Here is a 25,178-nt window from a genome sequence, read left to right as displayed (position 1 = left end):
CATTTTTTAATTTTCCCATTTCCTTTTTCCAGCCTCTAAAAAGGCAGTCTGTTCGCCGCTTAATCGCAGATTCGCGTAAAACTTTCGCAACACGAAAATCTGTATATTAGCAATAAAATATGTTAACTACGGACACACTCGAAACGTTCAGAATTACAGAAACTTCTGAAGTTTGTAAAAATGTTGAATATCCGTACAATCCGAACACCGGTAGAAAATATTAAGAGAAATTTAATTCGGACTCTACGTAACCGAACTTAAAATAAAACTATTCTGTAGTTACGATTAAGAAAATATGAAATTTTATTTTTCTGTTTCAGACTTCAAATCTACATCAGTCGGTTTACTTTTGTAACTGGTTCGACGAATCGCAGCCGTTCAAGACTTCATTAAGCATAATCCAGTGCCGTACTAATAGACCTTTTATAATATTAGCCGGCAAAACTGTACCTGTAACGCTTAAATCTTTTATAAAGGTAAGTTTACCTCCGTTCGAAATTCGGGTACATTTCATCACGACAACCGTAAAAAACGATATTGTCAGAAACAAAAATTTTAAATTTAAACGCCGGCATTTTCAAAACATACTTTCTCAATTCCAGGGATGAACATCGGTTTTCGTTTAGGAAGCTGGAATTTGTTTTCGGAGGTTTAATTTCTAGAGAAAACGTTTTATTTGTTTATTACTTTCTGCGGATGTATAAAATAGCGGTTAAAAATTGTCTGTCGATAATTTTATACCTCGAACCCCGTATTTGAAAAGGTTACGGGTAACACCTGTAGGTGACATCGAGCTATCCTCCGGGTGGATTTCTTTATTTTACCTCGCGCCTCGATTCCTAGGTCGGAAATCATCCACAGTGGAAAGCCGATTTAGCCGCATCGATCTTTGCATCCGGATAATTTGAAAATTAAAAAGGTTTTATCGTACCCACCGGAAAATCACGCTTAATAAAATGACGAAAATAATGTCGGAGTAGTAGCGCCTACGCCATTCATCCGGAGGCCCGGGTTCGAATCCCGGTAAGACACGGTGTTTTTCAAACGCTATAAAATTTCGATTTTCATATTCCCGCGTACAAGTCTCTTTGTAAGCTTCTGTTGTGAATCGATTCTTCAGTCGTAAAAAAAATGTATTTCAGTAAAATTTTAAAAGTACATAGAATATACGCACGACGTAATAAAAAACAGATAAGGTAATAAGCGACAAAAATCCAACAAATAGAGATTTGCTAACGAAAGAATCGGAATTTACAAAAATTATCTGAAAGATATGAACGTATGCTACCGCCGTTTAAAAAACGTATCGAAGAGAAATCCAGTTAAATTACCGCGTTATAAATAATACTTCTTAAAATTACAGTACGTTTAACAGTCGGTAATCAAATCGTACCTTGAAAAACAATATTTATTCTTAAACAAACCTATAGTCTGTCGCTTTAATGTTGTTCTTCGTAATCCTTTTAAACAGAGAATCTTCGTAGAATCGGAATTCTTTTTGTCGCCTCGACCAGCCCGTAACGATAGACAAATATCCTCCGTTCATCGCGTTATGTACGGTCCGGTATATTTTCGACAGTTTCACGATCCCTTTCATCGGTCTCGCGGGACGTCGTTTTAATTAAAATTCTATTCTACCCCTCGTCGATATCACGCTTTTGACAGAATTCCACGCATCGGCCACCGCCCTTTCGATTCACGTCTTTGACCTTCTTAATTGTGACGCTTACGTCTTCATTATCGGCCGAAACGATGTTTTTCATTAATTGTTTGCGGTAAAGGCGTTTCGGTGAAACGACATCACCCTGATTATCGGCTGTAACGTTACAGGGTCGCGCTCGGTCGATTAATGAGTTTCCGTCGTTCTTTTCAGAAATTAAACAAATAATCGGTTCGACGCACGCCTAAACTTACACGTTTTGTTCTACGAGTTGCAAAAAACTATATCCAAAAAAATAAATTTCCTTTCGACGCAAAGCTTTACTCGAATAATATTTTAGATCGTTTAAACAGCGCCTTAATTTTTTCTTTAAATCGCCCAGTGCCGATATTACCGGTATAGTCGATAGTACCGGATAGTCGGACGTCCAGAATATCAGTGCACATCCCTTTTCTAATTTTTAATTCCTTCTTCCTCGTTTTCGGTACCGTGGCAGCAGTCGTATCCCGGACGGTTCCACACGTAGGATGCTGGGACTCGAGAAGCCAGCCGAGCGTCAATGTGATCCAGGGGGATAGGCCCGCAATTAAAAAAAAATTAGATTTATTAATCGAACTAAAACTAAATACCTGTTACCGTTTTTGGATTTAAAAGTATTTTTTGAATAATAAAACGGTCCGGAAGTTTATAGCAGAGAAATACATTTTATTTGAAAAACGGCTTATTCGTCGGTTTTACTAGGAAAACCGTAAAAAATTTAGCGAATACAGAAAAACTTTCTTTTCTTAGAAAAACAGATAACAACGAGATAAGCTGAAATTACTAATCACCCTCCAACCGTCTGCCCGTGACGAAGTAAAAGATATCATAAATATCGCAACTTCAACGTTAACCGTGGCTTCGGCCTTCGTTCTCGGAAACGATGAAAATTTAACTAAACCTATCTAAAAAGAGGGCATTCTAAAAACATTAATACTAATTTAACGTACTAAATAAAACAAATCTAAAGAAAGATTGTGGGAACGGTAAAACGAATTTTGTTGTTCGTTATAAATAGAAAATAACAGAAAAATTTACGGTCGTTCGACATTGCTGGAAAACAAAATTAGTTTATTGGAGAATCTTTTTTAAATATCCATAATAAACAGGAAGTCAAGAAGAAGCTTACGTTTTCGATAAAAAAACAACAAATAATAATAGCCTTTTAAAATTTAGTGAACATTTTCTATCGCACGATATCGTGAAGTTATCCTCGGCCTCTCCTTTCAAATTTTGTTCACGAAAGGAGGAATCTCATCTAGCCTTGAAAGGGTCGCAGAGGGCGACTTTAACTTAATTTCAGTAGTATAGAAACCTGACTTTCTGGGTCCGGCCGACCAGTCCTGAGCACAAGCCATTGACCCAGAAACTCAGGGTTTTTTTCGCGAGCGCTGATCGGTCGAGAACCTGAGGTCTTTTATCACGAGAGCAAGGTCTTTTATCATGAGAGCAACCCCCTCTTTCTAGTTAAATTTTCACCACGAAAGAGTGTACTATAAAAATTACTATAAAAAGCACAGCAAAGCATGACTCTGTCTTCTTCAATAAATCAATAGGTTAAAGACTGGCCCAGAACCTACCTCATATATATATATATAACGTCATTAGCGATCTCAACGATAAAAAAATAAACAATCTACAACCTTTATCACCTATCATCCCGCTTTCGCCGAAAGTAATGATGCCCGTTTTTTTTTAAAAACATTGTTATAAATTTAAAAGTGATCATAACTGTTAACCGAGTGGTTACTAGATAATAAAAACATATTTTTATTTTATTTCATCATCAAATACAAAAAAATATTTTGAGAAAGGGGCGTATCTCGAGAATGGTTGGACTTAGACGCATGAAACTAGCATACTGAAGTACTTAACTAGTAACATACAACCGTTGTGTGTTAGTTAAACGTTGTGTTCAACGTTGTTTGTAATTCATATCTCTACTTATTAAAACAAATATATTTTAAATTAATAAATTGTTAAAAAGTTAAACTTGTATCGATTCTAGTGGTTTATAAAAATTACAATTAATTTTTGATAAATCTTTGTGAAATTCTTTTCTAAATGACTTTACATCATCGATATCGTATAAATAATATTTATCTAAAATAGTGATGCTTTGATAATGACTGTGATAATCTATTTTCAAATGTAATGTTTCGCAATCGTTATCTAAATTAATAATAGAATACAAAGAATCAATTGCCGATTTAATTTTAGATTCTACATCCACTGGATTATGTTCATCATAGTCTAGAAGGAGACAATATTCAAACTTAGATGTTGAATAAATATAATCGTATTTATATCTTATATAATCTGTATACACTCGTCAACACAAACAAATGGAATTTAAAATCAAATTCCATATTTATATTAAAACGAGTACGTTTTCTTTTAAATTTGAGATCTTTAATAAAAGCTATATTAAAAAATCGTACACTATTTGGATCTTTTAATTTTTGATAAACAATTTTAAAATTGGGTTTTTTTAAGTTTATTCAATGCTTCTTCTAGATTTCTATATTGGACACGAATAGCATAATATCTATACTCTTCGTCATCTTTATTTTTATCTAAAAATATAACACAGTTATCACTTTCATCGAGTGGATCAAGTGTAGCCAGTTTTATTTGTTTTACATTACCGTTTAATTTGTTACCATTACCATTAATTCGTTAATTTGCAACCTACGTTTTAAATTTTCATCTACAAGTTTCTTATTTTCGATTTCTATATATTGCAACTTTGAATGTAGTTGAATATTATCATTTTGATATGATTTAAAATCTTTGAGAAATACTCTTGTATAATTTTAAAACATTTATCATAGAATTCTTTCGACATCCAACATGCTAAATTCAAAATTAACTCTTGTCTTAAGTATGTACCAGAAATCAGCGAAACTAATGGATTTGTACCCTTTGAATCGACTTTACACATAATATTTTGGTGGTTGGAATTCCAGCTACCAGATGTTTTTGAATAATAATCAATTAATTCCTTATTTTGAAACCGATTTTTAAATTGTTTCCCACCATCTTTTCATAATTTTGTTGCATTAAAAACACCCGTATTTGTATCAATAATTAGCTTAAAATCATCAAAGATACCATATGAATCTTTTATGTCTTTTATGTGTTAATTAAACTCATCTATGTAAAAATTAAAAATTTTTTCAACACCAATAAAATGATTTTAAATATTTTTACTTATGCGTTTTAAATTTTCATCAAGTCTATTATTTTCAATTCTCAATTCTTCTTGCTTATTTTCTATATATTGCAACTTTGAATGTAACTGAGCAATATCATCTTTATATAACTTAAAATCTTTAGTGAAATAATCTACTATTATATCGTAACATTTATCATAGCTCTTTTGATATCTACAAAGCAATATTAAATAACAATTTTTTATAAACATATATACTAGAAATTAGTAAATCTAATTGATTTTTATTACCTTTTGGACTAACTACACGTATAGTGTTTGGCTCATCGGAATTCCGAGTAGCCAAAGTTTCTGGATTAATTCTTTGGATTGTTTATTTTCACACCAATGAAAAAATTGTTTCCCACCATCTTTACATAATTTTGTCGCATTAAAAAATCAGCAAATGGATTTGTACCCTTTGGATTCACTTTATATAGGATATTTTGTCGGTTCGAATTCGAGCCGACTAATTTTTCTGCATAATAATAAATTAATTCTTTTGAATCTTTATTACGAAACCAATTTTTATATTCTTTCTCCCCATTTTGACATAATTCTGTTGCATTAAAATAACCTGTATTTGTATCAATAATTAGTTTAAAATCACCAAAGATTTCTATAAATTGAAAAGTTTGAATTAATGTAATAATATTCTATTATTTTCATCTACAAACCAGAAATTACTAAATCTAGTGGATTTGTACCTTTTGAAACGAGTTTATATTAATTATTTTGGTCCCGCAGATCTGCGAGAGCAAAATACTCTTATCAGTTTTTTAGATTCTTAATTACGAAACCGATCTTCATATCATTTCCCACCATCTTTACATAAATTTGTTGTACATAAATTTAATGATTTTTAACAATAAAATATTAATTTTAAATATTTTTAATTATATAAAATTGCAAAAATGTTTAATATTTTCGATAAATCGAAAATGTTTAATTTTTAATAATAAATATAATAAATGTTTAATAAATGTTTTTAATAATAAATGTTTAATAATAATAAATAAATAAAATAAAGAAAGTACTACGTAATATTTTATTTACATTAAATAGAGATCAAAGGCAATGCTATTGTTAATATCTATCTTCGTTGAAAATAAAAAAAAAATTATTATAATGAATGATTGACAGCCATATACAATGAGAAGAATTCCCTGACATCATTAAAAAAGAAGGTTAGAGACCGGGTCCTGGGTTCGAATTCAGTTTGTGTTCATTAACTACTCAAAGTCGTTATGTTACTATAAAAAGGTTTGTAGAAAGCGTAGGATCACTAAAGAAGAGTAAACTATAATAAAAAGATTTTAAGGTACTGCATTTCTGAATCAGATAATGAATTATTTTTTAGAAATAAGCGAATTAATATTAAAATGTTCAGGCCATTGCATTAAAATTAAACGAATCGTGAAGGTTCGAATAATCGACTATAAAATATATATTTATTTCCAAAATAATTATTCCATCCAAAAATTTAAACGAAATTTTGGTAAATAAAAATTTTTTTTTAGATAATTACAATTTTAGGAATAGAAAACAACTCTAGTATTCGGATAAATGAGTATTAGGAGTCCGGTTAAATTTACATATTAAAACAGTTGATTTATTAAAAAATTCTTAGTAAAACATACGTTTAAGGTGTTTTATTCATTGAATAGTTTGATGTGGTCATGGGGATCCCCCTGTCTCAATTAATAATGATTTCTCAACTACAAAGGAAATCACTGTTTTACTATTATATTCTCATCGAATTCAATCTTACATAGTGAAATTTAACTGCAATCACCATTATTAAGTGTAAATTTTATTATGATGTTTGGTCATCATTACGTTCAGCGATAGTGTAATATATCAATGATTATTTTTTAATGTAAACAATAATCATTATTATTGTTGGCTGGAAAGGAAACTTTCCAACCTCCTGGAACGATAGCCGCTAGTTTCATGCGTCTAAGTCCAACCGTTCTCGAGATACGCCCTTTTCTCACAATATTTTTTTTTTTATTTGATGATGAAATGCAATAAAAATATGTTTTTATTATCTAGTAACCACTCGGTTAACAGTCCTGATTACTTTTAAATTTATAACAATGTTTTGAACAAAAAATCGGGCATTATTACTTTCAGCGAAAGCGGATGATAGGTGATAAAGGTTGTAGATTGTTTATTTTTTTAGCGTTGAGATAGCTAATGACGTTATCTTATATGTATATGAGGTAGGTTCTAGGCCGATCTTTAATGTATTAATTTATTGAAGAAGTAGAGTCGTATTTTGCTGTGCTTTTTGTAGTAGATACACTCTTTCGTGGTAAAAATTTAACTAGAAAGGGCTCGCTCTCGTGAAAAAACCTCAAGTTCTAAGCCGATCAGCTCTCGTGAAAAATAACCTGAGGTTCTGGGTCGATGGCTTGTGTTCAGGACTGGTCGGCCGGACCCAGAACATCTGGTTTCTATGCTACTGTTTTCAGTGATTTACATGTGTTGAGCTTCGTTCGAGTTGGCGTTTTCAAAAACAGTAAGATTTTATATTCAGAAATATAATTTTTTTGCTTTTGCTAGTATAATACAAAATCACGATGGAACCAAACCTGAACAGAAATTAACCGATATACTCAGAAAAATCGAGTGGCATTCTAGGCGGTCGGGTTTCAATTAACCGCACATCTTAGGAACGGTCGACCTGAGACCGTACACGACTACACTTCACTTACACTCATACATATCATCCTCTGAAGTAATACCTGACGGCGTATCCCGGAGGCTAAACAGGAAAAAAAGGCTTACGTAGCATAGAGTCGCACGAGACAATCTTAGAGTTTGTTTGGATCCCACAAAATTGCTGTACGATCCGCACGATAAAAAGTCTCTCGACCTGAAAAAATCTGTAAATTTAGATCGGTATACGCCAATTAAATTAATTAATTAAAACGATTACAGTTTCCTCATTCGGCTCGGTACGTTAATTACGTTATATCCATAAATTTTCGAACACCTACTTTTTCTCGACAGTCACTTAAAAGTACGAAATAATAAAAACGATTATAAAAATCAAAAATACGAGTGCCAAAAAATAAAAGAAAAATAAATAAATCGAACTAAAAAGAGAAAACAAGGTACGGAAATAAAGGTCTTTATGCGATATTTAATTAAATAAAATGACGAGTGACCGATTAACTTTCAGTCGGTTTTAATTTTTAAATGTATTTTTCACGTAATAGAAATAGCAGGCATTTAATGATTATAAGTCCTCACCCAGTCTTATATCGATAAGAAAATATTTAAATATTTTCGTTGAAGGTCAAAATTTTTCTCTAAGTTAATCGGTCACACGTTATTTTATTTAATTAAATACTGCATAAAGACGATTAATCATTTATTTCCGTACCTTCTTTTCTCTTTTTAGTTCGATTTATATATTTTTTGGCGATCGTGATTTATAATTTTGTTAACATTTTAATTAATATTCTTCTTCTAATTATTTTTTACTTTCCCGGCTATCGCCCCCCCCCCCCACCTATCACTGAGCCAGAGGGCAGTTACAACGGGCCAAAATTTCGGTTATCGATGTTTCCGCAACGGTTGATGTTTCAAGACCTCCTCGGTCAAAAAAAAAATAAAAAAAGTAAAAGAATTTCAGTAATACGTATACGTACGGCGGGCTGCGTTTCGATTAATATCTTCGGACTGCCGCGACGTAAATTCTAAGAAAATAGATAAAAAATTGTTATGTACGGCGCATCGGTGGCGTTAAATTTTGGGCGAAATTAAAAAAGAAGGACGCGATAATTTTCGTCATTTTTAATTTTTTACTTTTTGTACTGCGGTCTTAGAAAATTATGCGTTAATGCGATGAAAGTATTTATAAAGATATTTAAATTTCCAAAGTTTTAAATCGATCGATTTAGGGTTAGGCGGATTCGATATCATTTCTAAACGGTTTTCACTCTTATCTCTAAAAACGTTAACAAAAAAATATAAATTCGTTATATTTTATTCGTATATCCCGGCTTCCGGTTTGATATTCAACCGGTCGAACGAAGGAGCATCTCGCATTATACATATAATTTTTTTTGTGGCCCCGGACGGCTTATTGAAACTTTTAAACTCCCAAAAATGGAACCGGTACTTAAAATATCCATCTTTTTTAAGATTAATTTTAAAAACGAATAATCCAACCATATTTTGTATTAATGTAGACGATATAGAAATTTTGTTATAAATAATACGTCTCGTAGAACACAATTTAAGAATTTAAAAAAAAATTGTGTAATTTTTTATTGTTTCCGATACTTTTTTAAGTCGTGTATGTTTTTAACAGGTAGTAGCTATCGAGTAAAACAGGAAAAACGACAAACGGGATCCCAATTTTTTTTAGCAATTATAATGGAAATACAGCGTAATTTTCGTAATGAAAACGTCATTTGGTAGAGGAACCGAAATATTTTATTAAGAACTTTGATTTTTTGTCAACTTTTAATACCGAATATTTTTTTAAAAATAAAAACGTCGTTCGATCGAGGGGTCAAATCGGACCTAAATGTTTTACCGAACGTTTTGATATTTTTCATTAAATATTGTAATATTATTTAGCGATTTGTATTTAAAATCAAGATCTGTCGAAGGCAAACCCAGGAAAAGCTGTGCAACCCTTTGTCAGCTTCATCGTTTGAAAAGGGTTCAAATTTAAATTTGCGCCAAATAAAAGAAACAAAAACATAAGTCGATAGCCCTGTCGGATAAACGTAAACAACCGCTAATCTATTCAGGCGATTCATCATCCGGCGTTATAAGCTACGAATGAAAAAGAAGTGCGACCGGCGTATTTAAAATTCATTAGAAAAGTAAATGCGTGACCGTCAGAAATTTGTGAAAGATTGAAAACATAATCCCCGGTGAGAAACGTCATTAAACATAAGCTTAAGTAGACGGAGTAAATCTTTTTAACGCGGTCGAGAACGTGCAAAGAACGAACCGCACTCTCGCCGTCCGAAAAAAAAAGAAACGGCCGATAGGATTAACACGCTCGTTCAAAACGTTCGTCGAATTACAGCAGTATTCTTTTCTACACTCAATATCGGCGTCGGCAGTGCGGGTAGCCGTATCGAAAATCGCTTAACTACTGGAAAGTACATGCGCGATGGATTCCACGAACGCTAACGCAGGAATGCAAGCGAACACGCCTGCAGGTGGCTCGCACAATGCGGACAAAAGGGGGATGAATTTTTACGGTTTATTGTCGCCGCTGACGAAACTCGGGTACACTATTTTAACCCGGAAGGCAAAAGAGCGTCGATACAACGGCAAAATATTCACTTCGAAACCGACAAAATGCAAAAATCGGGTCTGACGGGTTATACGACTACCACTATATATATCTGTCCGTGTTCGGTTATGAGATAACCAATAAATTATACATAATAAATTATATAAATTTACATAATAAGTAAATCTAAAAGTATAAATATAATCCTACCAAACTTAAACTTTCGAGAGCAGGAACGTTCTTCTAAAGGAATATAGAAGCTACCTGAAAGATAATGCCTGCGCTTCGAAAAGAAGAAAGAGATGTTGAAAAATAACATGTTACCTTATGAATAAATAATAATTTAAATTTGAAGCTCCTCAGTCGTCAACCATTAAAATGGCGATATAATGTTTCTAATTCGTACTGCGAGTTATGAGTAGTAATAGTTGTAGAATTATTTTTTGAATTTGATTTTAGCACCAATCAGACTAAATTATTTGTAGTCGATTTTAACGCGGTGCCGACTACTTAAAGTGAAAATTTAAAGTTATTATTATTTATTAAGAATTTCTTTCTAATCCACAAATTTTGATTCAGATAAGTTTCACTTTGGCACGAACGGTCACCTCCTGCTTTCAGGACGATCTTTATTTCCTACGTTCTTTATAAATTTACTGTTCAACGGCAAAAATCTATAATTTTTCGTATTTAATTCGCCATTTTCCTCCTTTATTTTGTACCTTCAAACTGAATTTCTCCCCGGGAGCGAATTCGTACTTCTAACGTCAGCATTCCTAATTTTATTTCCCGATTAACGAACATCATCGGTAAACCTTAACGAAATTTTGAATACCGAAGGAAACATCTTTTGTGCGATTCTGTTATCATCGTGTTCATTACCGATTTGGCAGGAGAGATTAGCATTTCTACCTTTATTCCAGCACGAACTTGGTTTTTCATACCTAAAAAATTAATTTATCATCGTAACTGTAATCGGACAATCTGTGGCGATCGCTGCAGAAAATAAATAAGTTAGTCGTAATTTCTTCCTAATGTAGGTCCAAAATTATAAATAAAAAGTAAAATAAACGGTAAAAGAATTTCGTAACCGCCACGGCTCGTTTGTAACTTGTCAGGTAGTACATCTGACTGAACTACAAGATTCATTTATCGTACCTTGTACGAAAAAGTAATTAATAAATCCCCTACAATTTAAAACAAATTTTACAAGTATAGTTTACAAAGATCACCCTTATTTGATAAATTAATGAAGGAAGTGTTCATTTTTCCTTATAATCTACGTAAAAAATTAGATGAAGAGAAATATTTTTAAAAATCTTCTTTTCTGTTTTGTTTCAGTGTTTGCAAGCTGCTTTTTCATATTTTAATCTTCTGAGGGCATTGTCGCACACTTAAAAAATGGAGAATTATTACGGTAATTAATGTTGACTTTGGCACGCTTCATTTTTAGATTTTAGATCGATCCTAGATTATTGCTAACGCGTAATTGAAGCGCAGACGCTTATTTAATTTAAGAATAAAATACTCTATTCCTATTGTTATGTAATTAATTAAACAATCAATATACACTGATCGTCTGGATCGAACTTTGCGAGGCTGAATTCAAATAATTGAAAAACGAAAAAAGATTTATCGGACATATCATTCTAATGTTTAGCAGGCGTCACGGTTAATAAAAAGATAAAAGTATAAAAAATTAAATACGTTACAAAAAAATTTGAGTAGAAATTTGCCGATAAAAGAATCAGAATTTACAAAAATTAACCGGAAGAAATTAAATTTTATTACCTACATTTTATAAAAATAATTTTCTTTAACAAAAATTGTATAGAAGAGAAATTTAATTTTACTGTGAATTATGAAAAAAGATAACTTTTTAAAAACTGAACAAATTACGGTACGTTTAATAGAATAATAAAAAGCATTTCAATAGATATTATGCACACATTATCATTTATTTAATTAGCAGTAGCTATATAAAAGTCATACTATTTCTGACAAAGAAAATCTTCATTAAATTTTAAAGAAATTTATCGCAAGTTTTTTTACACCGTTAAGTAATTTGTTAAAAATAGAAACTGTAATGTAATAAAGTTTTTTACGTGTTATAATATAAAAACAAGTGTAGTCCGGTTTGATAAAAGTAGATATTATTATATTACTAGTTTTGTAGCAAATAAATGTTTCACTGTTTAAAATTAAAGAATAAGCTCTTTGACTCTTTAATTCATTTACCTCTTTAGCTGATGTTACATTTATCAAAAAATTATACGCTAAACACAATTTCTGCAAAAGTGGGTAATAAGTGCGCTAAATTTTATTATAACACGATATAAAATACCGATTGTCAGTCATAAAGGATGAACACAATGAGGTAACAAACTTTGATTAGACCGTGGAATGAAAACTTTGTGAAAAGAATCCTTTACTATTGCAGAATCGATAGAGAAATATTAACTATTTATACAGAATGTAGCGCTTTACCGCTAACAAACTAGTTCTTAGAAAAAAGCAGAAATATAAGTAGATGCTTTGAGATACAGTTTTGTAGAAAATATTGGAATTCAGTCGAGCCGATAAATTTCAAAACTTATTTTAAATTATTTCAAGAATATTAAAAACAGAATATTCATGTTTGGAATATTTATCGCTGCTAATTCCTCAATCACAATATATTCATTAAAGTGGAGGCAATAAAGGAAGGAAATATCCACAATTTCATCAAAACAAGACTTTTACTTTTTTTTTGTTTAGCTTCCAGAACCACTGTAAGGTATTATTTCAGAGGATGATTTGTACGAATGTAAATGAAGTGCAGTCATGTACAGTCTCAGGTCAACCGTTTTTGAAATCTGTGGTTAATTGAAACCTAACCGCCAAACAACACCGGTATCCACTATCTAGTATTAAAATCCATACAAAAGCCTTTACTAGGATTTGAACCTTAGAAACAAGACTCTTTTACCGTGATCCTTTGTCAGCTGTCAGGGAAGTCATCTAAATACGATCGCTTTAATATCGTAAATGAACACGAATGACATTTTAGATTACGCCATTTACAGATAATTTTCCACTGAATCGCAGACTACTAATAAGCAGTGATTCATCAAATCGTCTCAAATTCAAGTACAAGATCTGCTGGTAGGTTAGGGCATTACCTACTTTGTTGTCTATCGCACTAACTTGCTCATCATTAGATTCACGACGCGGTTTTCATACTCGCTGAATTACAGTTATTTTCCGACCAAAAATATTTAGTTCACGATGAGTTTCACCACTACAAGAGTTTTGCTTATAAAAGTTGTTGCTATTTGTTTTGTCCATAAAAAGTTATATAATTTGCTTGTTTTCTTCTGCATCCGTGCGCTGGATCATCTAGTTCAAGAAATAAAAAAATTATTAAAAAACAAAAAACCCAACTGCTAACTGTATTCATCTAACTAGAATAATTATAAAAAACAGTTAAATAAGTTTTTCTTTTTTTTCTTACAGGCACTTTTTCAGGATACAGTAAGTCGGTCGACGATGTGAAATTTAATATTACTTCTACATCTTATGCTGTATTCGGATGTCTGTTAGTCGTAACACGGTGGAGGCCATTAAAGTCACCATCTCAAATAGCCTAAACAGGCTATATGTTTTTATAATTAATTTATTTAGCGCTTTTTGTTGTTTCCATAACTTTACCGTTCAATATAATCATCTAGATGTGATGCCGATATAAGGTTTTTTTTTTTTTAGAAACTATGCCGACTTAAATAGAAATTCTAATGTAATGGAACAATAATGTACGTCCATGTAATGCACGTATGTACTAGCTTCCTTTGCGCATTTGAATTACCTAGTCCTTAATACTTATAATATATTTAATTAAGAAAAAATACCGAGCGATGAGATCGATAACAAAAGGAGAACGCCATCTAAAAATTATCTACATATACGATATCATCGTTTAAAAATCTTTCGCTTAAGTTACTTTTAACAAACTATATCGCAGGAGCTTTCACAATAAAACAAAAAAGTACAATTGGTGATGAGCAAGGCATCAACACATTACAATAATTTAATTGTTATTAAGATAATTATTTATTCTCCTAAGATCACTGATTTCACTTACGTTTTGACAATGAAGTTGTTCCACAACAGATCAACATATAATAAAAGAATGAAACTAAGAAAAGTAAATAGTAGTCAACATAGAAAACATAAAAATATATATAAATACTTATGAAGTAAAGAACTATCTCCTTTTTTTGAAGCCAATTAAATAAAACAGCTATGTATTTCTGAAATCAATGATAGAGCAATTTTTTTTAGTTAATAAGTTTTCTTTCTTTTAATATACATAGTGTTAATAAAATATGGAAATTCTAACATGTATTTCAACAGTTACAAAATGGGAAAATAAAATTTAGCGAACACTCTTTATTTCAAGATCTACTTTTCAGTATAAAACTACCACATCACAATCACACATGAACGTTACTCAAAGAATCTAAAAGGAAAGGGTCAAATTATGACACATTTTAAAGGGCATCAAAAATAAAAAATTGGACCGATGACAGCCCCCATCCAAAATGGTGGCCGTGTAATTTCTTTTTACAAAGATGGTTTACATGACACCGTAACTCCATGACAGTGAAACGCAAAAAAAAAATTTTATCAAATAATCCTACCTCGAAACTGTTTTTCAATAACCGACATTAATTGGAGTGTAAGCTTGCCATTTAAGATTGTTGAGTTGTTCCCCCATTAGAGGGTTGCTTGAGGTGTGGTGATCTCATGGCAAAAAATAGATTGTTTGTAGGTAGCAGGTTTTGCTAACTTTATTTTTCTGTGTTTAAATGTGCAAAAGTTATTCAAGGATCATCATATTTTAATATGCATATGTGTTAATTTATTAACACCTTACTGTATGTATGTGTATGTGTGCATGGAAATAGGATGTCTTACCTTATTTTATTACACCAAACAGAAGCGCTTCCATGAACTTGATTCGTATAATCAGCTGCATACATTTATATATATAAATTACAAAAACATCATAAATTTGCAATCCATGATAACACATCACTAATTCACTTATAATTTTATGTTAAAAATATTTTTAAAACAATTAAATTTAACTCTTCATACTTTAAATCTTATATAAAAAATTGTTTAAACTTTTATTTAAATTAAAAATTCTTTAAAATTATAATCAAATCTAGACACAAACATAAAATATAAAAAAATGTTTATAAAGATTGTTTATTTACAAAGATTAATCGGTTAAAATCAATTAAGTTAAAATTAAAATGTAAAAATATAATTAAAACAAACATAAAAATTAAATTTTACTCTACTGAGAGTAAATTCAGTGAAATGGCTGACACACGATTTTCTTTGCTTATGTTTTTGTTTTTTTTTTAAGTTGTAATTTTTATGTTTGTTTTAATTATATTTTTACATTTTAATTTTAACTTAATTGATTTTAACCGATTAATCTTTATCATTTAAAAAAATATTTTATATTTTATGTTTTTACCTCATTTTGATTATAGTTTTAAAGAATTTTTAATTTAAATAAAAATTTAAAAAAAATTTTATATAAGATTTTAAAGTATGAAGAGTTAAATTTAATTGTTTTAAAAATATTTTTAACATAAAATTATAAGTGAAAAAGTGATATGTTATCATGGATTGCAAGTTTATGATGTTTTTCTGTAATATATATATAAATACATGCAGCTGATGATGTGAATCAAGTTTACGAAAGCGCTTCTTTTTGTGTAATGAAATGAGGTAAGTCATCCTATTTCAATAATTCTGTACTTAGGGATGTTCTATTAAATATAAATTAATTTGTATTGGGTACAGAGGAGTATGGTTATTAAAAGAATTGATTTAAAAAAAAATTATATATATATATATATATAGCACCTCTATTGCAAGACTAAACAACTGAATTTTGATACAACAAGGATTTAAGTTTTTATCATAACTTTAATTTTGCATAGTTTATATAGAAGCATAACAGCATGCCTGCATTTCTTAATGAATTTAAATAACTATAGATACGATACTCTTGCACTGAAAACATATTGAGAAATGATTGCTACAATAGTCTTGTATAAGGAGTCTAATAAATAAATATATTTATATGAATAAAAAATTATTCAAATTCTGATACCCAAAGAAATCATATTTTTACATATGTAAACATATGAAACAGGTTTCATATGTTTACATTTCTTACAAACAACTATTTCATTTTATATGGCTACAAAGTTACTCGTGTAATAATAAAATAATTAAAAAAATAAAAATCTTTTTTTTTTAATAAAAAAAAGTTTTATAAAAACTTATGGTATAATTAATCTACATGAAAATGACAGAATTTATTCAAAATGACAGGACATTAAAATAAAAATTTATCCGGTGATAAAATCATAAAATTAATCCCGTCTTAGTTAATTCATTATTTTCAATCAAACAAATGTTTTAGAACAGTTAGAAAAAATAAAAATATTTTTCTAAAAACTGACAAACATAAAACACACCAAAAAGCAAAAAATATAGTTTATTTTTTAACTTTTTAAAATTTTTATTGAAATTAAATTTCAACTTTAAAAGTCAGCACTATGGTAAAAGATAAAATTCAACTTACTACTAAATTTGACGAAAAAAAATTTCAAAAATTCTAAATTTAAAGAAATTAAAAAAGTTTACTTTTTTAAAAGAATATTTACTTAACTCCTTATGAACAGAATTCATGAAAATCATAATTTAAAAGTTTGAAACGGTAACTGAAAAGTAATAAGTGCTAGATAATTGCTACCATTTCATTGCAAAATACTGAAAGCAATCTATAAAAATTCACAAAATAAATTAAAATCAAACAGTCATTTTATTTTCTGATTTTTATTAAATTACAAATATATTTCAATACATAAAACATATTAAAAATATGAATATAACAAACAAGTATTTCTAAAATTAAATAAATATTGCACAGCAAGTAATTTACTTTTTCTGTAATACATAATAATAATAAATGCATCAATAAATAACAGTTTTGTGCTTTATTAAGCGTAACAGATTTTTTTCACATAGAAGAAAAATTTATTAGTATTATTTTTTTATAAATTTTGTTCTCCCGCTTTACTCTATCATGTTACTCATGGGGGTATAATAAAAAAAACTAACTGTGATCGTACCGAGTGTTCCATGAAGAAATGAATTTATTTATTGATAAATTACACAATCAAAATAAAAAAAGCTCACTTAAAACCGCAACACTTTATTTTCCAGTTTTACAACTATCAAAAAAATTTCTTTACATTTACGCTTCAAATATTAACATATTTGTAAGACTGCACTAAATCTCTGGTAATGAAAAATACACTACTTTTTAAGTGTAATTTGACTGGAAGAATCTTAAAAATAGGTCCTACTAGAAACATTTCTAAATTAAATTGTTGAAGCACGACCCTTAAATTAAATGTAAAATTAAAAATCTTACTGTAGTTTGTTTTAAACAGATTAAAGATCTGATAACTCAATAGAGTTGGCCGGATCAGAAATAAACATCTAGTCAGAAATAAAAACACATTTAATCAGAAATCAAATTTACGCCTTAATAAAGCCATAATTTAATCGTAAATGTAATATTTTATTACCTTTATATTGATTAATAATCCACTAACATATAGAGATAGCGATATTACTTATGTTAACTTTACGGTACAAGAATTAAGTTTATTATAAAAAAAGGTTTAAAACTGCCAGGTGATTAAGCATATACTTTGAAACGCATTTTTGTGTGAAAAGCTAATAGAAATGTCCACTGGATACTCAAGTAAAAAATGTGTGATTTATAAATTACTGAAAGCATTAAAACCAATCTGTACAAGCTATTGATTTTAATCACAGTAGTTCTTAGGAATTCAAAGGAAAACTGAAGGAAGGAACTGATCTCTTAACTACTTTTTTTTTAAATGTTGTTTATATCCCTAGGGATATTTTGAAAGTCAATTAATTGGAACTTTTCAAACTGTTCAGTTCAGTTAAATTGAAATCTTATATCCCGGTTCAGATAGAAATTTATCTAATGAAATTTTTTAACTTTCATTTACTTTCAATTATATTTACTCAAAAATAAATTCTCAGCAGATTTAATCACGAGTCTATACAAATAATATTTAACATACAACTGCATAACTCATTTTAAAATTCTTCAGGATAAATGGCACTTAAATTAGTGAAATCGCCTTACCTTAAATTTGGATCGCAGTTTTTAGCAGCCGTAAATTGGAAAACAAAGTATTTTTGGATCCATATTTATAAAAACTTTTTATCAGTGAAATGGGTCCCCTAGTACACAAATTTTCTCATAGTATGTTATTGTTTCTTAAAGTAGATTTTCAGGTGCAACTAAAATAAAAGATAAATATTCAATCTTGTGAAAAATACCACAAATACATAAATAAAAAGCAGAGATAAAAGATCTGGATAAATATTAATTTATATAAGTAATGTTATTATAATTTACACTGACAAACAAAATTACAGAATAGTATTTTAACTGTAGAATTTGGTGATCTGAAAAATGCAATATAAAGTTAAACTGTTATTACGAAAACAAATTTTAGAGAACACCTTATGAATGTAATACGCTTCAAAATAATATTTTTGGAGTACAGCAAAGAGAAAATGATGTATCAATAGCGTTGAGTACTTACATGATTACAATTCCAATTCATTTCAAGCAGAGATCTAAACTGAAAATAGAGTTTGATTAATGCCTGCTATGAATGTATTGTTTTGAAAAAAAAGAAAATAATTAAATTTATACAGACTTCTTGTTAAATCTTAAAACCTGAACATAATTTTACATTGAGAAATTAAATAGACAATTTATTTTTATCATTTAAAAAGCGACCTAAAACCCACAGCAATAAAATGAAGATTAAGAGCCAGACACGGTAGAAGTAGAAATATAAAAAAGAATTATGTTTTTTCCCCAACCTGCAGAACTGTACACAGTGGTTGATGCAATGTGTTTTGACACATTTAAACTAGTAAACCACACTGACGTGAACATTTTCACGGTATATCTGTGATTCATAAATTCAAAACAAATGTTGACTAGGAATTGCACAAAAACAAGATAAAAATTTATCTTGAATAAGGTGGGTTATACATTCCAAAATTTTTTATAGAGTTCAAGCAGTTCAGTAATAAATATTAATCACAAACAACAAACAATAGATAATTCGGTAACATCAGTTTGTGTAAGAAGAGTGCAGGTTAAATCTGTTATTTGTAGTAAATAAAAAATTTATGAGATCATTCAAACCAAACCTTCACACAACCATCACAGAATTTAGAAATTAATGTCGGGAGTATTAAGGAACCCTCATATATCAGACAACAAGAAAAAAACATTTAGAGGGCGATTCAACTTATTCACTGCTCTGAGAGAAGAAATTTGTTTACTATAATCTGCAATGAAATCTCAACCCAGCACTTCACCTGATTAAGAGAAAGTGATTATGCACTAGAAACTGTCAACATATCGGCTCTCATTGTACAATTAAAATAAAAATAAATTCTTCAGCATACGAATCGCAGCTACTATTTTCTAATATTCAAAAAATGTTATTGTTATTGCTTAATGTTTATTAAGATATCGATATGCATTACTACTCAACAATTCTTTACAGAAAAAAGTGAAGCTGAGATTCACTTTTATTTACCACATCTTCGTACTGCTATTCAAATGATTTTCCACCTCATTTACTGAGCCGTGACTCAGGTCCATCAAATTTTCAATTATCTTGATCGCTGAAATAATCTTTAGCGCATTAAAACTTTAACGGTATGGATGAGGTCACAGAATTCAATTAGAATTGGTTCAGGCTCATTTGCCCAGAATCTTGTCTCGTGCAGATGTGTGCACAGCAGAAAAATACTGTTGCTTATCAATATAAATGATGATGATGATTATGATGCTGCATTCACAGGCTCGGTACTGTCAGTGGGTTAGAGCATTACACTCTACGACTGCAAATTTGCAGCAGCATGTTCAAAACTTAGCAAGCAGCGTAAGGCTTGATGAGAGTCCAACAAAGATAGCTGCAGATTAATGTGTTATTTGTGTCATACTGTTGTCGCACAAGAGTTCATGGATTTGTTTTAAAAAAGGACCAAAAGGCTTTTTTATAATGGATTAAAATAAACATCTTAAATGTTAAAAGAACAAAACTACAGTAAGGGTAACGAACTTCAGTGAAAACTAATTAATCGCTGACTTTCATAGTTATAAATAAAATTTTAAGAAAAATTTTTTTTATAAGAATTGTTTTGTATTCTTATACAATTATTTTTTTTAATCTGATGACAGTTTTGAAGCATTTATAGAAATTTCATTAGATGGATGACTGAAAATTTCAATTAATGTTTTGTATCGCAAATTTCGATTAAAACAATAAAATTACAACAGACCAGAAACTAATACAATCAGCATCCAAAATAATGTAAAATTATTAATAAAACCTTATATATTGGATCTAAACAAGCTCAGAAATACCATTTTTAACATAAAATCATAGCTGCAGCGACATAATTGTTTTCAAAATGCTAAAACCAACAATTATATTGTTATAAGAAGCAGTGGTGGATTCCCCGCTACTTAACAATAACATTTTTCAGATGTTATCTAAATGCTGTATTTAAATCTATAATGTAACACATTAAAAAACAAACAATTTTACAAGTTTGAACATATAAAGCAAATCACAATAACAATCAGACAATGTTTACGATAAAAATAAAGTAGAATTGGAAAAATTTCTTTTCATTTGACAATAATGTGAAAATATAACATATAAAATTATTAATATAAAAAAATTACATAAAATATATTATTAGAAGCTGTAATAAAATCTAATTTGGCACATTCATATGAGATTAATTTTTATTACAATATAAATAAAACATCTACTGAGCACATTATTTACGATTTGTATAAAAGTGAGTACCATATGACAATGACAGAGAGGAAATACTCTCTATTAAAAGAACTGCAGTTATGTTTAATAAACCTCTATAGTTCTGCACACGGCAGAATACATATATAACTGATTCCCTCAGAAAACTTTTTAAAACAAAGCTGTAAAAATGTATCATCTTTACATACAAATAAGAATGTCGATATGTAAGCACTGAAGTTCTCTTAAAAGTCAGAAACTGCAGATCCCACCTGAATAATATTTTTAGCATTGCATTTATAAATTACACTCATAAAAATGTTAGGTATGAATTTACCCAGATAATAGTATTATTGGGTGGGCAGTAGTCATTAAACAATCAGCAAATAGTAATTAGAATTTTATTTAGTAATATTTGAATTGCAACCACCATATTGTGATTTACAAGAAATAGATACAAGGTTCTCCATAGATGGAATTTATTAAATTTACAAATTTTATTTCAGCATGTCATTGGTAAAATTTAGATTTTGTTTCTATTAGATAACCCTAAAACTCTATTTATAAAACTTGTGACTTCACTTACATTATATACAGAAAAGCGTTTCCTCCAATAAATTTCCTTGAATTACGTTGTAAAATGAGACACAAACCGACACTAACCTATCCTAATCTAAATTTACATTACTTCTATTTAATTTTCAGAGCCAAGATCACTTGTATTTTTTTTCAATATTTGAATGAATAAATCTCTTTTTACATCTTGAAAATATGATTTAAGCAAATTTTTGCTTGTAACCCACTCTTTCTGATAGTGCTATTTTTGACAATATTTATAAGGACTCTTACAGTCTGAGTAAATGTGCCGATTACCAGGTCAACATGATTTTCAGAACGGTTTACTATGCTAGAAATTCATATACAGATTCATTCATTCCACATAGCAATTCATTCCAGATAATTCTTTAATACTAATAATACTGCTCTCCCCGCATATTTCAGAAATTTTTTCCAGGTTCTACATATTCCTGAATGACATGTTCAGATATGTTCCAAGTATGTAAGCTGTTCGATCGGGTACCACACGTAAAAACATTGTTTGTATTCTTGACAAATCTTCTTTGGAAGATGCCCTACATTATTTAACATTATTTGAAAAACATAATTCGTTGAACGTACCCGTTTTATTTATACCCTTTATTTCCTAAAAGGTTTTTAAAACAGAATGAGCATAATAGTTCTTTCAATCCATTACATTAGTAGCAGTCACATCAACTTCCTTAAATTAGTCGATGTGAATTCATCTGATCGAATAGATATAAATTTTTCCAGAAAACTGTATAAAGCTTAATAATTTTTAGAGACAAGACATAGGATTTTTCCTCACAGTAAGCAGTCTGTATATCATTTATAAAACTAAAGTTTGGTCAGCAAATAGCTAAACAGGCATTTTATTTTCATATTATCTTTGTATTATCAAAAAGCTAATTAACTCAATTTTTTTGTCATTATCATTTTAATATTCTACTTCAATTTGTATTTTATTTTTTGTAGAGGACAAAAGATTTAATTACTCGCTTCAATGAAACTTTAATAGTGAATTTATTGACAATCATACAGATGAGACCACCACATTGACATGGTCTTCAAAATATACAACGACCAACTGTTATAATTATGCAAATATCACAACTTTCATATAATTAACATGTGAAATTTTAATTATTGTTACAAATGTTACATATGTTACAAATATGATGAACAATGTGAATTCCTGAGGATGGAAATTAATTCCAAAAGCGCTTGAGTGCGTCAAACTCATTTGTTGGTAAGCGATTTTTTTATATATTAACTATAATTTTTTTAAAGTCTTCTATTTTGTTTTGAGCAAGGAACAGGACCTCCATCCTACTTAGCGAAACTTTTTTCTTTTATAATTTAAAAGTAGGGAGTGAATTTAAAGTAAATATTTCAAATATTTTTATTAAAAAAATGTTTGAAATTTCAAAAGAAAGTTTCTTTTTTCCAAATTATGGAACGGTTTTTTTTATTTATTCAGTAAGGTTGAATTTTAATAAAAACATTAAAAAAAGAATATATCAAATTAGAAACAATTTTCATATTGAACGATTCCATCTTCTATCCTCTCTTTCCTTACCCTTTGATCCTTCTAAGACAAATAAAACATGAATTACAATCGTCTTGCTGACACGGTTTCATCGGTGGTACCAAAACAGCATATTCTAGTAATCATCAGGAAAAAGTGTCCTTTACAAGAGTTTTTCATGTACTGAGCAAGAAAAACTCAATGCGGGAAAACTCTTGTTTCCAATACGGTTGTCCATAGGTAAAGAACAAATCGAGTACATTCAGTAGGCATTCCTACTTCTCATAAAATCTAATTCAATCTTAGTCATTGAATATTTACATAAAGCTAAGCATGAACTGCACGGTGAAGATTCATTAGAATTTTCTGCATTCTTTCAGCACAAGCTATATATCACAGATAAAGTACAGGTCAGCAGATCGGTAAGCAAGAACCTAAAATGTCATGACACTTGCTTAATACTTCAAGATCAAAGATTCTGTGTTAAATATGGCTATCAAAAGAAGTTTTACTAATATTCAAATTTGAATTTTAAAATTCTTAAAAAAACTATCAACAGATTGTAGCAATAAGAATACTTAAGGGATAAAATTGACTTTTCCTGAAGTTTTATCATTTTATAAAGAAAAAACATTTTTAATAACTGATATATATATATAATGTTTTTTAATTGTTTAGGCCCTAAAATATACAAATTTAGAAAATATAAAATAAAATCAAAAGTACATCCGCACACCATTTTTATACATAAATGGATAAAAATCTAGTATCAAAAGTTTACAAAAAAAATATTAGAAAAGCATAAAGACGAATGAATTTGAATTAAGGCTATTTCACAATGATGAATACTCATGTGAATAGGATGAAATCATTATTTTTGTTTTTAAGTTTCAGTTTTAAATTTTTGTACTTTTTCTTTTTGTATTTTCTTGTATCTTTTATTTTTCATATTATTATTACTTTTTTAATTTTTTGTATTTAAATACCTGACTGCATACAGGTGTTGGCATCTCTGCAGAGTACTGTTGACACAATGTATCTGTATTGTGTGCTACATAACCGGGTATTAGATAAATAAATGTCATATTACCTTATAAACATCGATTCGGTTAAAAAACTTATGAATGAATTCTCCTTTACTATTAGCTTACATCACTATATGCTCTACTATGCTGCACTGTATCTAAACAACGCATCCGTACTAGATACAAATATATTAAAATGTTCATTATCTGGTGAACAGAAGTTTGTTCGTTACAACAGTTACGTAATTTCAACACATCTTGTTATATTAGTAACACACAACCTGTAATTAAAATAATAAATATCATCACTATTTAAATATCAGAAATGAGTCTATTTTAAGGAAGTTAACACTTTTATTGACAATGATGCTGTTTTTTTTTTATTTTTGCTTAATGGGCCATTTACGATTCAGAGTACATGAAAAAATATTTTGATAGAATAAATTTGAGTTTTGTGTCAGTATACTTAATACGACAAAAAAAAAAAAAAAACACTTATTGGTCATTGGTGTCCACCATGGTGCGAAGTGAATGATTTTACTACAGTGCACCGTCCTGGTCATATAGACAGACAAATTGTGCACTCAAGGCTGAACAACTGCTGTACTGATGTAAAGCCATTCCGAGTCCTGCTGTTTGTGTGCATTATACGTCAAGATTCATGGTGTTCTTTATTACTCTCATAATATATTTTTTAAAGTTTTTTATAAAAATGGAGTTTGATGACTATGACAACTTTAAAACAACCTAGTAAAAGTATTAGATGAAGTTGAATTGCATATATCAACTGGATCAGTAATAAACAGTGATTATCATGTGATAGTGATGATTCACTGGTGCTACCTGTTGTAAGAAACAGAAAATGCCACCGTATTTTATCCAGTA

The 25,178-nt window shown here is 29.5% G+C and overlaps 2 protein-coding genes across 8 annotated transcripts in view; one reads left to right on the top strand and one right to left on the bottom strand.

Annotated features, from left to right (window-relative positions):
• The window catches only part of LOC142334109 (odorant receptor 23a-like), an 82,810-nt gene extending 68,267 nt beyond the window's left edge, over positions 1-14,543 (top strand). For 2 of the 3 annotated variants that reach the window (XM_075381820.1, XM_075381818.1), the window contains 2 exons: positions 321-476; positions 11,527-12,307. In XM_075381820.1, coding sequence (XP_075237935.1) covers positions 321-476; positions 11,527-11,583 — 213 coding nt within the window. In that variant the 3' untranslated portion in view covers positions 11,584-12,307. Of the gene's footprint in view, positions 1-320; positions 477-11,526; positions 12,308-13,680 lie in introns of those variants that run through there. The other variant, XM_075381819.1, reaches the window with a different exon arrangement.
• Positions 14,544-17,071: 2,528 nt separating this feature from the next.
• Positions 17,072-25,178, bottom strand: part of LOC142334108 (ras-related protein M-Ras-like) — a 30,184-nt gene continuing 22,077 nt past the window's right edge. For 4 of the 5 annotated variants that reach the window (XM_075381812.1, XM_075381815.1, XM_075381816.1 and 1 more), the window contains exon 6: positions 17,072-24,574. The gene's annotated coding sequence lies outside the window, so the exon portion shown is untranslated. The remainder of the gene's footprint in view (positions 24,575-25,178) is intronic. The other variant, XM_075381817.1, reaches the window with a different exon arrangement.

Source organism: Lycorma delicatula, chromosome 13, assembly GCF_047948215.1.
Source record: "Lycorma delicatula isolate Av1 chromosome 13, ASM4794821v1, whole genome shotgun sequence".
Classification (NCBI taxonomy): Eukaryota; Metazoa; Arthropoda; class Insecta; order Hemiptera; family Fulgoridae; genus Lycorma; species Lycorma delicatula.
Note: the sequence above shows the minus strand (reverse complement) of the source record. Positions and strands in the feature narration are given on the sequence as shown.